Below are 15,191 nucleotides of genomic sequence, written 5' to 3'. Positions count from 1 at the left end.
TATTTGCAAAAAGTTACTTCACACTCTCACAATTAGACCTGGAGCTTCTTTTACCGTAAAAGTCCCTTTTAATCCTTTAATTAATTATTTAATTAATTATAGTTTGTAAAATTATGATATCAATTATCCATTCAACTTGTGAACTTCATTTAATGTCTTCTGAAGTCATTTGATTATTTTAGAAAAATCATTTAATTTAAACGTATACATTGCTATAATTACAGGATATATCACAGACTACTGTATAATATAGCCTATATTTTACACGTTCATTTCTGTGGTTAACATTTCCTGTTTAAAATATTTAACGTAATTAATGCAACATCCATTTTTTCATGGCATTCTTTGGCTAGCTTTACAGTATCTGATCGCTCTATCTGGTCTGTATGTAGGCCTATCCTATGATCAGCCAATCATTCATTCAAGGGCTTTTAAACCATTTAAGGCGCAATAAGACGCAGAAGAGAACGCAGTCACACACACCAAAAACGTGCGCACAGAAAGCCGCTTCTCAGAAAGCCGTTCTTGGAACGTAGCCTCGTCTTAATGATTTAAAAAGTCTGGAGAAAATCAGATGTGTTTGAGATCGTGAGGTCAGGTCTTAAAGTGACAGCGGCCTAATAAACCAGCTGCAGTTTTTCATTTCATTTTAATCAGACAACAAAATACAACGAGAAAATCACTCACCGCTCTCGACTGAATAACTATATATATACATATATAACACTGTTAAGTTGAACAGCTATACTTACTGGTTTTATCCTGGCCTTCATTCATAGAACTTAGTAAAAAGGTTCAATGTGAAACTATATATTACAATATAATATACATATAATATATAATATAATGTTAGGTGCTGAAAATGTGTTTAAATAGTTTTTTTTTTAATCGCTTGACAGTGCTTATATCCACACACATGTACATATATAGTTGCATTGTATTAAAACCCGTTCTACCTCGATGATCCTGCGCTATATTTGACCAACGTAAAGCAATTGAAGTTCCTCAGACGCTTCGAAAGCTTGATATATTTTTGCTGTTTTAAAGCAAACTTGTACATTAATTAATTAAGAGTGCTGTTGGAGCTGACATGTACAATTTGCAGGTTTTATGCAGTTTTAATCTATAATTCAATAAGATCAGGCATGATTTATCTGCTTAATTACTCTCTGATATTAGCAATTAAACTCCAGCTTTGAATTAAATCTCAATCACACACTTCTAATTGATGGACTAGCGTTTTCTCATAGGTTTGCGTGTGTGTCGAGGGCTCCTTGCAGGCTCGCTGCTCTTTGTTTAAACTGATGCAATAAACCTGGGTCTGTTTTTGTGTGTTTGTTTGTTTTCTTGAAAATGTTAACCTAGTTACGGGCCACCAGATTACACAAGTCCTGCTTTTTCCATGCAAATGTTTCGTTGACAAAGTTATTGACATTGCATGAAGGTTTTTTCAGTTGTTTTGGGGTACAGTTGTTTGTCAGTCAAGCTTAGTCACATGGGAGGTTAGTATCAGAGAATGTTTGAATAATGCATCGTATAGATATTAATAATGTGCATTACATCTTTTCATAAATAATTGTAACCAAAGTTAAATGCATTATAATAGTTACAGATTCCTTGTTACATCTGAAGTTGTTTGTTTGTAATGCGTTGTTTGTAATATAGATAAGTGTTTTAATGTATTATAACTGTGGTTACAATTATTCATGTAGGCCATACAATACAATGCAATGCATTACAAGGCATAACTTAAAATAATGCATTATAAAGGCTTTAAGTAAAGTGTTTTAAAAAGATTTTCTGAAAGTAGACTAGAACTATCAAGAAATCTATAGGCCGCAGTGTATTGTAACTTCCAGGAAACTCACAGGGAACGTATTAATGTTGTCACGCATGTTGTTTAGCAGGTTTCTTAAAGGCGCTCATGTAACAACCCTTTTGTCTCTGTCTAGAGTTGTCTATATAGATGGATAGACAAACAGACGCGCGTTATTGGTCCCCGAGGGGAATTTTTATCTATACATTCACATGTTGCAATCAAACAAGACAAGATGAAACACGTAGCCTTACATATGTTGAGAAACATGAACGTGCATAACAATATCTTAATTTAGCCACGTGAGAATTCTTCTCCGGTTAGTTTTGTGTTTCAAAGCAACAGTTTGATGGGAATCAGTGCTGTTAATGGTGTAATGGCACAGGCGCTCTCTCTCGCCCCCTTGAGCTGGGAGGTTAGTTAGTGTTATATGTTTGTAGCCTGAGGATAAAGGCATGAGGAGTGTTTGCTTGACCACATCTGTAGAGAACGGATGTGTTTCTGTGTGTGTTTAGAGTTCATCTGGGGCTCTGGCCTCGTTTTCTCTTCCTCCACGCCAACACCATTTGAATAAATACTGGGAGCCAGTCGATTTGCATAGTAAGATATCCAAAAAGGCAGTCCGTTCTCGGCCTATTTTTGGCCTGGGTTTTTTTTGTGTGTTTTGCTTATTGTTGCAGAAGATTCACATATGCTGTGCGAACGCATTAATATATTTCAGCCAACAGATGGACTTGACGCGCATACGGCGGGTCCAATTCCTTCACTCGTACATCCGCAAACCCCACACGCGTTCCCTCGCAGACGAGAACAGGTTTGAACATACTGTATTATCTTTTGAATTGATCTGCATGACACTGTCTGCCAAAGCTGAGCCGGTGCCAGATTCAGGAGGGCGGTGGAGAAGGAAACAATAATGCTTTGTCTGTTGAACACTGAAGCCCTCTGCCTGACATCAAGATGTTTGTTTCTCGCTTTTGTTTTTACTTCGACGCGCTCAAGGCTGAAGCCATAACAATGGATTAGCATCTTTATTTAAAAACAATGGAAAGGAGGGAAAAAGAAAGCATGGCTGTTTAACATCTGCCCCCAGACTGCGGTTTCTGACAGGCGTCCGTGTGAGCGACAGTCCAGGAGTTTGTGTGTGTGTGTGTGTGTGTTTAATGGAGACCGTATCTCTAGCCAAACTTGCTGACTTGTTTGAGAAAGGCAGTGGACGATGCGATGACTGATAAGCGAACGGTCGTGTCGGAGAGGGCAGAGCACTGATCTGGAGACAGCGCTGACGGAGATATCAGCTGATCGGACATCAGCATTTACATAATATACAAACTATATAGTGTGAAAGATTAGGATTAGTGCGTCTCAACTATGACATAGCGGAAGTTTTTTGGTTTTTTTTGGTGTAATTTGAGGTATAGCCTACTGTATGTTGAGAGATATGTATAAAATTAAATAGATAAAACGTACATTGTTGACATTCATAATATTTAAAGAACTAAATATATACATATATATATTCTTTTCTTTCTCTTTTAACATCTTAAAATATATCTTTATTTTTTATAATTATACTAATATATATATATATATATATATATATATATATATATGTGTAGTCATTTATTTTTCTTTGTTTTTATTTATAAAATAAAAAAAATAATTGTCAAAAAAAAAAATCTAAGTTTTATAGGTTTTTTTTCTATAATGGCTCGTTTCCACTGAGCAGTACAGTACGGTACGGTACAGTACGGTACGGTTCGGGTCTGTTAACCATGATCTGGCTAGCGTTTCCACTGCCAACAGTACCCTTACTTGATAGGCGTGGTGTTTCGATCGACGTAATTTTCGCGCGAAGAAGAACATAGTAAACTACAATGGATGACATACAGCAGATCTTGTTCTTGCTCCTCGACATGTTTGTCACAAGAAGACAAGCGCCGACATTAGGCTTTTCTCAATATTAAGTACGCAAAGTTTGTACTTGCCATGTGCGACTCACTCCTACATGCACATGGTACAGCGCGTTCTTAAAAGCGTCACTCAGCTCACTCTGCTACTCCGGTTATCTCTGTTACTCTGTATGTACAAATTTAAGCAACAATAAAACGAAATATGTTATAAAACACTACTCTGCCTCTTTTCGTTTTCATTTAAATAAATTAAACATTATAGGGACACAAATGTGGTTCATGCGCAACGCATATTGATTATTCACTGCACGTTATACGTTATTCTATTTATAACAAAACGATTTAAAACACAACCCTAACGTTACCTCTTTTCGTTTAAATAATAAAAAAAATTACACATTACAGGCAATATATGCATTTGTACAAATGTTGCAATAAACATCAGTGATAATCTTGTAATAAGAAAATGACAAGAAACCATATTTCTTTTTGTAAAATTTCAGTTTTATCAATAATAGCCAATATAAAAGTTTAAGTAAAAGGTACAAGAAGCTATACAATAAGAAATAAAGCAAACAATTCAGTCAAATGTCCAAATGCTGCGCTAGTCTAACATTACAACAGTAAAGTTAAATACAAATAGCCTATAATATGAAACTAAACTTAGCCCTCAGTCAAAACGATTGACAGGGAACGAATTATATATTCACGAGACCAAAGATCGCCCGTTAGGTCTACACAAGACGAATTATATCTCATGTTTAACCACTACCGTCGGAGTCATCGGCGAACGTCAGAAGAACTAACTTAGCCGAGGAAAGGCTCATCCAGCCGGGAAACATGAGCGCCGAGCGCCCGCTGATCGCATGGATCTCACAACCGGGGAAAAACAAATCATCTTTATAAATAAACCACAGATTAGAGCTTTAAACAACTACATTCTCGCCTGAAAAACTCTTAAAATTACATTTCGTGACACAGTAACAGTATATTATATTAAACTGTATATAAAAAAATGGCGCTTCTTATGTTGTCATTCCCCTCGTAGCACGCGCAAGTGACGATTCTCTGTCAACCAATCAACGTCCTGCAGTGAGTCTAGCTCCACCTTTTAGTACCGTACCACTGTGCTAGGTACCCCAACGGAAGGGTACCCAAAAAGTGGTACGGTACGGTTCGGCTTTTTGGTACCATTCTCAACTTTTGGCAGTGGAAACGCAAATAAAAGGGTACCGACCCGTACCGTACCGTACCGCTCGGTGGAAACGCGCCATTAGAGAAGGTGATATATTGGTACATGTTTAGTATAATTTTTAAGACAATGCATGCTTTATTTATATTTATTTTAATATTATGATTTATGATTATGATTATGATTACATTTTCTGGCCTTTCAGAATCTTACTCAATTGAGTATCTTCCTCAGAATTGTTTCCTTTCCATTTTTTTCTAGTTATATTGGTGGTATGAAATGTAAATTGATCTGCTCAGATGCTGTTTAATGCCATCGCCCTCACTTGGTACCATAAAAAAGTGTGATTTGTTACTTAAAAAAGTTATTGCCCTCTTAAAGTAGCCTCCTGCTTTTTCTTGATGGGTCTCTCGACTGTACTTTAAAGGAACACGCCGACTTTTTGGGACTTTAGCTTATTCACCGTATCCCCCAGAGTTAGATAAGTCTACACATACCCTTCTCATCTGTGTAACTCTGTCTGACGCACAGCTAGCCTAGCTTAGCACAAACACTGGAGGTAAATGGCTCCAGCTAGCATACTGCTAAATACTGAATAAATCACTCCGCCCAAGTAGCAGTGCTTCGTCTTCTGAGAATATAGTTCCCAGTATGTCTACGGTTAGAAGATGGCTGTCTCATGTGACCTTGTTATTCGTACACGCTGTGACTATACAAATCACAACATGTAAATAGGAAAACATTGGCGTTATTGTGTCACTTATTGGGAGCAGTATGCTAGCTGGAGCCATTTACCTCCAGTCTTTGTGCTAAGCTAGGCTAGTGGTGCGTCAGACAGAGTTATGGCACGCACGGAGATGAGAAGGGTGTGTATGGACTTATCTAACTCAGGGGGATACGGTGAATAAGCTAAAGTCCCAAAAAGTCGGTGTGTTCCTTTAAATGCGTATCAGTAGTTTAAACCACAGCAAGGAAGTTTCCCACAACCTTGTCCAGAACTACTGTAGTCTCTACAATCTCGAAAGTCACTAGACAAGTACACAGTTTTAGTGCGTATTAGAAGTGTATATATGAACTGGGATGCCAGTGGCGATTTGAGACCGGGATGGTCTCAGAGGAGTGTGAGTCCTGGCAGAACGGGGTGAGCGAGGGGACGATAAGGAGAAAATGAGATAATAAAAAGGTGTTGATGGTGCCATGTGACTGTGATGTGCAACTGTCTGGGGCTCCTGAACTCAATCCCAAGGTTATTAATGTGCTCGCTGGCATCTCGGGCAGGGCGAGGGACATAAACGCCACGCTGTTCTCTCACAGTTGTGTCCTGTGCGTGTCTCATTGGCAGCTTGTGACCGCTCGGCCCTCACACACACTGTCCTGCTTAGTTGGGTGAATCTTACGCATGAATTCAGCCATTGTGTGCAAGAGAAATATTTTTATCAGAATGCACCACTGCTATTTATACCTCGAACACAATGGAGGCTCTGGTGGACCCGCTCGTCCCGCGCCGCTTGACCCGTCCCACAACCTCACCGTCTTTATGGACGTTTGGCTAACATACCTGGCTTGTAAAGTTGAGCTGTAATATGTCAAGAACATTTTATGTTCATATTTCACACCAAAAAAAAAAAAAAAATGTTGCTTAAAAAAATTAATTAATTAATTAAAAAAAAAATAGCTTAAGATTTTATTTTATTTTATTTCACTATTTCATTTTTGGTGTGAAATGTGACCTGGATATGTTTTTTTTTTTTTTTTTTTTTTGAGATTCACTAGAATCACTACTAGTGAAATCTATTAATTATTTTTTATTAGGCAATGAAATGGAAATCAAATACAGATGCTGAAGTCTCCTGATGTTTAAAAAAAAAAAAAAAATATATATATATATATATATATATATATATATATATATATATATATATATATATATATATATATATTAAATTTGGCTTAATTATAAAATAAAATCTTAAAGCTTAATTTTCTTTTAAGCCAAATGTAATTAAATGTATCAATTAAATTTGACTTAATAATACAATAAAATGACTAAATAAAATAAAATTTAAAAATAATTTCACTTAAATTTGACTTATTAATAAAAGCCATATTTAATCGATTTTTTTATTTATTTTTTATTTTGGTGTTTCAGGACAAACATCTGGAGACTACAGCATCTCCATTTCATTGCCTAATAAAAATAAATGAGGGATTTCACTAGTGATTCTTTCATATGGATACTGGATAAATCTCACACCAAAAATAAAACAAATTATTTTTTATTAATTTTTTTTAGTTAGTTATTTTATACATTTTTATAATTATTATTATTAATATTTAATTTTATTAGTGATTTTATTTTATTAATAAAAAAAGGTATAATCTTGTGTGTATTTCTCATCTAGAGCTTCAGAAGTGATTGAAAGTCATTTCTCAATCTGTGTCCAGTTTTCCCATCAGAAGATCTCATTATGAGCTCAGACATTCTCCTAGCTCTGTACTCTTACTGTACGTCGACTTTTGACTCATAAGTCATTTTTATTTCTCAACAAGCATAACAAAACAACTAAGAACTGCTTTAAAGAGCAATTTACTTCTCCTCAGTATGTTTGAACATCATGGCTAGCCGAGCTGTAGTCAGAGTTAGTAATACATGACTAGTTTTCTATCTCCATATCCTTCAATAATGCGCATTATCCTTTATAGTGTTTGACAGAATTGGCTAAACAAATCCTAGTAATGTTCCCGTATGCAGGCCGACTCTGCGAGCGCGCTCTGTTTATGGTAAGACAGTGGAAGAAATGCAATTGGACAAATACAAACGCTTTTTCAGGTCTTCAAGGCCCAGAGAGCATTACACTATCAGCTGTCCAATGCAAAACGAGTGTATTGTTGTGTGTGTGTTCTGTAACGCTGCAGCATTAATGCTAATACCTCTGTTGACTCTTTATGGTTTGGTTGCACGGTGATTTTTCTTTTCCCGGTGGCTCGTTCTTTGGCTCAGCGGGATTTGTTTGCCGTTTTATCCGCAGATGTTTGATTGAGGATTATTTTACGATAGTGTGCTTAATGGCTGCGATAAGGTGTGTGTGTGTGTGTGTGTGTGTTTGAACTGTGTTGGGCTACAGACATCACAGCAGGAACGCAGCTCAAATCCCTGCGCCGGCAAATAAAACAAAATGTGACAATAAACGTGGCAAAGGAACAAGGTGAGCTGTGATGAGCCTCTCTCTGGGGCTTTACATGGCTTTCGGGAGGAGCAGGAACATGGGACAACAGAAATGCTGAGTTATCTTTGCCATGCAGCGCTCTGGTGTGGCTCTGGCTTCTGCTCCGTGTGTGTGTGTGTGTGTGCTGGGTAATCCTGTGGAAATGAAAGGTGCTGCCACACACTGGCCTGGAGATTACAGCATCACGTTTGTAAGTGTGCCAGGATTCGATAGCTGGAAACACTCTTTTCCTTTCCTAAAACTAGCGTTTTACTGCTAGTTATATTAGGAATGTGAATTATTCCATGTTCATCTTTCTTTAGTGTGTAATGTTGCCGTTTGAGCATGATTGAGAGTTATTCTCTATATTAGCGTCAGTGTTTCTGAACTCCTGAAACGCCTCCATTGTAGTCTTGAGTTTCTTCCGGGAACAAACGTCACAATATTCCTCATTTAAATAATTAATGCGCAGAATAAAGGGGCGGGGCCTGATTGAGTTAGTAGTGTGTTAAACTGGCGGTTATGGTAAGGGGCGGGACATTTCCCAAACACACTCGAAGCGCTCAACCAATCACAACACACTGCCCCAGCCGACCAATCAGAGCATAGTGTGCTTTTCAGAAGGCGGGGCTTCATAGAGACAGGAACTAAACAGAGCGTTACTGACAGACTGGGAAGAGAGGAGCCGCAACAATGGAGAATATGAGGAAAATAATCAACATTCAAGCAGGAAAACCTGTTCTAGTAGAGCCTGAAACAACATCAAGACTAAAAAAGGGCATAAATGGGAAAGGGCCTCTAACAGTTCTGATTCATTTTTTAGTTCCCTAATTCAATTTATGATTCTTGTTGTACATTTTTCAGGAAGCAACCCCTCTCTCAAACTATGTACTAAACAAAATCATTAACAAGATTTAGCATATTTACATTTTTAAATGTTTGTAGTGAATTAGTTCTAAAGTTGAGTGAAGTTATTATACTCATGAATATAATGTTCATGTTCTCTGTGTGTATGTAATAATATAATGATTAGAATCCTAAAAAGTGTGTATATAAACATAAATATATATCAAAAAAGCTTAATGTTAAATTAAAAAATTTTTTTCAAACTTCGTGATCAGTAATATTTTGCTTTAGAGATTTTTATTCATCAAGGATGTATTAATTAATCTAAAGTGGCAGTAAAGACATTTATAACGTTACAAAAGATTCTATTTCAAATGAATGCAGTTCTTTTGAACTTTCTGTTCATCAAAGAATCCTGAAAAAAATATTTTCACAGTTTCCACAAAAATATGAAGCAGCAGCACAACTGTTTTCAACACCGATAATAATCATAAATGTTTCTTGAGCATCAAATCATCATATTAGAATGATTTCTGAAGGATCATGTGACACTGAAGACTGGAGTAATGATGCTGAACATTCAGCTTTGATCACTGGAATAAATTACACTTTACTATATATTCACACACAAAACAGCTATTTTACATTATAATAATATTTTATTAATTTTTATTTGTTTTTGAACGAATAAACTCAGCCATGGTGAGCAGAAGAGATGTCCACGAACATGAATAAATCCGAGGTGTGTGTTCTCTCTTGCAGGGTTGGTTGTGTGAACTCCTGCGCTGGAAAGAAGACCCGTCCCCGGAGAACCGCACACTCTGGGAGAACCTCTCCATGATCCGCCGGTTCCTGAGTTTGTCCCAAATGGAGCGTGATGCGATATATGAGCAGGAGAGCAACGGAGGACAGCAGCACCATGTGGACAGACCAGCTCACCTGATGCATGTGCCCACAGACCCCCTACAGGTCAGTCACACACACACACACACACAGACCCCTATAGGTCAGTCACACACACACACACACACACACACACACACACACACACCACAGACCCCTACAGGTCAGTCTCAAACAACACACACACACCACAGACCCCCTACAGGTCAGTTTCACACACACACACACACACACACACACACACACCACAGACCCCCTACAGGTCAGTCACAAACAACACACACACACCACAGACCCCCTACAGGTCAGTCACACACACACACCACAAACCCCCTACAGGTCAGTCACACACACACACCACAGACCCCCTACAGGTCAGTCACACACACACACACACACACCACAGACCCCCTACAGGTCAGTCACAAATAACACACACACACCACAGACCCCCTACAGGTCAGTCACAAATAACACACACACACCACAGACCCCCTACAGGTCAGTCACACACACACACCACAGACCCCCTACAGGTCAGTCACACACACACACCACAGACCCCCTACAGGTCAGTCACAAACAACACACACACACCACAGACCCCCTACAGGTCAGTCACACACACACACACCACAGACCCCCTACAGGTCAGTCACAAACAACACACACACACACACACCACAGACCCCCTACAGGTCAGCCACACACACACACCACAGACCCCCTACAGGTCAGTCACACACACACACACACACACACACACCACAGAGCCCCTACAGGTCAGTCACAAACAACACACACACACCACAGACCCCCTACAGGTCAGTCACACACACACACACCACAGACCCCCTACAGGTCAGTCACAAACAACACACACACACCACAGACCCCCTACAGGTCAGTCACAAACAACACACACACACCACAGACCCCCTACAGGTCAGTCACACACACACACACACACACACACACACACCATAGACCTTCACTTAACACCAATGTAAACCAGGCTGTGTATAGTCCTAGATCATGTCATTTTCATAACACACCTTTCAAAACTATTTTGTCTTTTGAATCAAAATTCGGCTGGTATATGTGTGTGTATTAAAGTCCCCCTGTAGTCAATCATTGTATTCCTTAAAACTCATCTTTGATCACCAAAATTACATATTTACTTCATGCCTTAAAATATCTTGAATGTAACTCGACACCCTTGCCTCATTTAGTATACGCGGTTCTATGAATATGCAAATGAGCCCCGCCTCCACTCACTCACTCAGCTCAGAGATCCACTGGTTGACGATCACACGTTGATCTGATTGGTTACAAGGTCATTTGTGACGTCAGAAACACCAGCGATTTCAAAGCGTGTTTTTGAGACTGTCTTTGGTTCACTGCAGTTTTAAGGAGGAAATACTCAGCAATGCTGTCGACTTATGAATTTACACATGGTTTGTCTTAAAGCGTATTAAAAACACCACATAGACATATAAACTACATTAAAAACTTGAGTTTCACCAGAGGGGGACTTTAAACTACATTACAATCCATTGAACAATCATTCCTGTCAGAAATGAAATACGCCGTTCCCCTGATTAAAGCCTATAGTTATTTAACTATTTTTGTTGGAAATTCAATGTAAGAGGGTTTATGTATTAAATAACCATGTGGTAATGCCTTTATTTTTGTTGTATTTTACCAGAAACATGTCTAATTAGGACTCTTCTGATCATGTGAAGTGTGGAGGTTTGCTGTGTAAGCGTAGCAGTCATTAGCAACATCGTTTGTCTGCATTTAGATATTAAGGACAGCTAGCTATTTTGATAAATTCATCACTATTCACAATCTAAATTTAATCACAAAAATCCCCAAGTTCTTGTGGTTACAGCTGCGTATTTGATCAGATATTATTTTGTTTACTCGCAAGCATATGGTCATTCCAAGAAAATATTATGCGGGAAGAAAAACATTTATTCACTTCCATTTTCACCACTTAAGACGTGGAGACCCGAGCTTGGCTACTCATATTAGCTAGCATTTCCATGTTCATTTTTAACATTTACCACTACACCTTTAAATCAAAAGATATATCTGATAACATTAGTTAATGCACTGTGAACTAGCATGAACAAACAATGAACAATTCTATATATTTTACCCAGCATTAACAGAGATTTTTGCATGTTGTTAATGTTAGCTAATGCATTAATGTTAAGAAATGACACCTTATTGTTAAGTGTTAACAAGCATTTACATAAACATAAATGCGTAAACAAATGCATTCTGTGGGATAATAAAGCCATAAAATACAAAATGCCTCTTTTGTACAAAATACAAAAATTACCTCTTATTTACCACTTTTACCTTTTATTTTATTGACTCAAACCAAAAGATCAAATTATTCCTAACAAATGAATAAGTTCAGTGCAAAAGCATCAAATTATGAAACAGGAATCTTCATTATTTTTTATATTATATGTAATTTGTTTTGTTTTGTTTTTTCATTATTATTGTAATTGACTCGAACCAAAAGATCAAATTATCAAACAAGAATTTTAATTTTATTTATTGTATTTGTAAATGACTCAAACCAGATCAAATTAATAAACGAATGTCTCTCATTTTATTTTATTTTATTTTATTTTATTTTATTTTATTTTATTTTATTTTATTTTATTTTATTTTATTTTATTTTATTTTATTTATTTTAAAAAGAAAAGTAAAGTAAAGTAAAGCCATAAAATACAAAATGCCGTACATTGCTGTGATTTTTACCTCGGTTAAAGAGTTTTTAGGTGCGACGTGATGCTAAGAAACAGCTTTCTGTTGAGCAAACACAACTCATTATGTCCGTCAGTGTTTGTTTCAGAATGTAGAATTACACTTCAGCTTTAATGCACTGCATGCCAGTTGTTGACCTTGATGTCTTGTTCTTGCTCATGTCCCATTTATTTCTGCCTATTGTATTCCAGTGTCTTTGAAATGTTATCAGGAGTCTAGTGCACTTGCTAAAATGTTATCAAGCATTCCCGTTCCCTTTGGGAATGTCCCAGGAAAAGCCGTCTGTATAGTGTATGGAAAGCAGCAGCTGCAGCGACAATGGCCCAAACCCACTAACAATGGCACATTTCAGAGCAAATGTGTCATGTGTTTAGATCGATGTGAAAGTGGCCATAACACAGACACCGATAGCACATCTCTCACACACACACACACACACACACACACACCATGAGTCTGTGTTTACCGTGTTGAGCTACAGCGTTTCAATAGGGCTTGATAAGCAATCAACAGACCGGCTCTGTTAATGTGAATATTCTGATGAGAGAGTTGGCGTTCGTGTTCACGTGTTCTGTCATTAATGAGAGCAGGTAAAGCTGGAAATCCCTCAGATGAATGAAGAAAATCATATATCATCATTTGTTGATCACAGTGTGGCTATTTTTGCTGGAAAATTATTTCATCATCTCCTTTTATTTTATTTATTTTATTATATAATTAATGACTCTAACTTAAAAGTTTAGTTTAGTTTAGTTTATAGTTTAGTTTACTTTAGTTTTATTTTAGTTTAGTTTAGTTTACTTTAGTTTAGTTTTTAGTTTACTTTAGTTTTATTTTATTTTAGTTTAGTTTAGTTTAGTTTAGTTTAGTTTAGTTTAGTTTAGTTTATAGTTTAGTTTAGTTTAGTTTAGTTTAGTTTTTAGTTTACTTTAGTTTACTTTAGTTTACTTTAGTTTACTTTAGTTTACTTTAGTTTTATTTTAGTTTAGTTTTTAGTTTAGTTTAGTTTAGTTCCATAATGGAATAAGACCAATGCATCAATTAATGCTTAACAAATCAAGTCTGACATCAATACAGAAACTTCAAAATATTAAACAAATGTTTTATTTTATTGACTCAAACAAAAGATTAAATTATTCCTAACAAATGGATAAGTTTGACATCAGTGCAAAAGCATCAAATTATTAAACAATCTTTTTTATTTTATCTTATTTATTTTGATTGTAATGGACTTGAACCAAAATATCAAATTATTAAACAACAATGTTTCTCTTTTTTCTTTTTTTTCTTCTTTCTTTTTTTATTGTAATGGACTCAAAACAAAAGATCAAATTATTGAACAAGAATGTTTTTCTTTTTAATTTTTATTTAATTTTATTTCTGGCATAATGGACTCAAACCAAGAGAGAAAATGATTCTTAATTCTTAAAATGACAATTTTTTCAAATAAATACATTCTTAAACACTAATGTTCTAAAATGTATATTTCAGACTGATTGAAACCTTCCCCTGTGCTTCTGTTTTCTCAGACTCATCAACACCCGTCCTCTCAGCTCCAAGCCCAGCCGCCCCTGCCTCACCCCTCTCAGCCTCCGCTATCCCAGCAGCCCTTGCAGCAGACGGGCCCTCGCCTGCCCCCCCGACAGCCCTCCATGGCTTCACCGGCGGAGACGGAGGACGAGAACCGATGCAAGAGCCGCCAAACTAACCGGATCTCCATGGAGGCGCTGGGGATCCTGCAGAGCTTCATTCAGGACGTGGGCCTGTATCCCGACGAGGAGGCCATACACACACTCTCAGCTCAGCTCGACCTGCCCAAACACACCATCATCAAGTTCTTCCAGAACCAGCGCTTCTACATCAACCACGCCGGCAAGCTGAAAGAGCCCGTGGGGTTCCCCTCGAGCATCAACCACAAGGACGAGGGCCTGACGGACTTCAAGGACAGCGAGTTGATGACCGAGCTGGACGAGAGCGTTCAGACCAACAACAGCATGTTCTCCGTTAAACTGGAGGAACACCTGGCGAACGAAGCGCACGCTATGGGCCCGGCCCAAACTGAGCAGGAGGCCAAAGAGTGACGGACCTCGACCATCCCAATCTGAATCTCTTTCACTCGCTTGTCTGTGTTCCATGAGCGACACTGTAAGACTTTTTACACCAGACTGAATAATACACAGATGATTAACTTTCACAGTTTTTTTGTAATGCGTGGATTATTTCACTGTAAAGACTCGTGCATCATTTCAATAATCTGCACACACAAAATGTAAAAAAATTAAATAAATAAAAAATTCTTAAAGGAATAGTTCACTCTTAAATGAAGAAAAATCGTTTTTTGAAAACCAGTTTCTTATGAAGTGAATGGCGATTTGGGCTGTCACGCTTCAAACTGCACAAAAACATTATAAGTAGCCTAGTCATAAATAGTCCATACAAATCCATGCTGACCGAAGACACTTTATAGCACAGTAACTGTATATACATATAACAGTATGATTATGTTTGCTGTAAATGCAACTTATTTG

At 37.4% G+C, this 15,191-nt stretch overlaps 1 protein-coding gene across 8 annotated transcripts in view; it reads left to right on the top strand.

The window, feature by feature from the left end:
- satb1b (SATB homeobox 1b) overlaps window positions 1-14,934 on the top strand; it is a 65,036-nt gene extending 50,102 nt beyond the window's left edge. For all 8 annotated transcript variants that reach the window (XM_084089628.1, XM_084089630.1, XM_084089632.1 and 5 more), the window contains 2 exons: window positions 9,736-9,942; window positions 14,193-14,934. In XM_084089628.1, coding sequence (XP_083945754.1) covers window positions 9,736-9,942; window positions 14,193-14,744 — 759 coding nt within the window. In that variant the 3' untranslated portion in view covers window positions 14,745-14,934. The remainder of the gene's footprint in view (window positions 1-9,735; window positions 9,943-14,192) is intronic.
- The last annotated feature ends 257 nt before the right edge of the window (window positions 14,935-15,191 follow it).

The sequence above is a fragment of the Abramis brama genome, assembly GCF_963993115.1.
Source record: "Abramis brama genome assembly, chromosome: 17".
Lineage (NCBI taxonomy): Eukaryota > Metazoa > Chordata > Actinopteri > Cypriniformes > Leuciscidae > Abramis > Abramis brama.
This window is presented reverse-complemented; position numbering and strand designations above follow the sequence as displayed.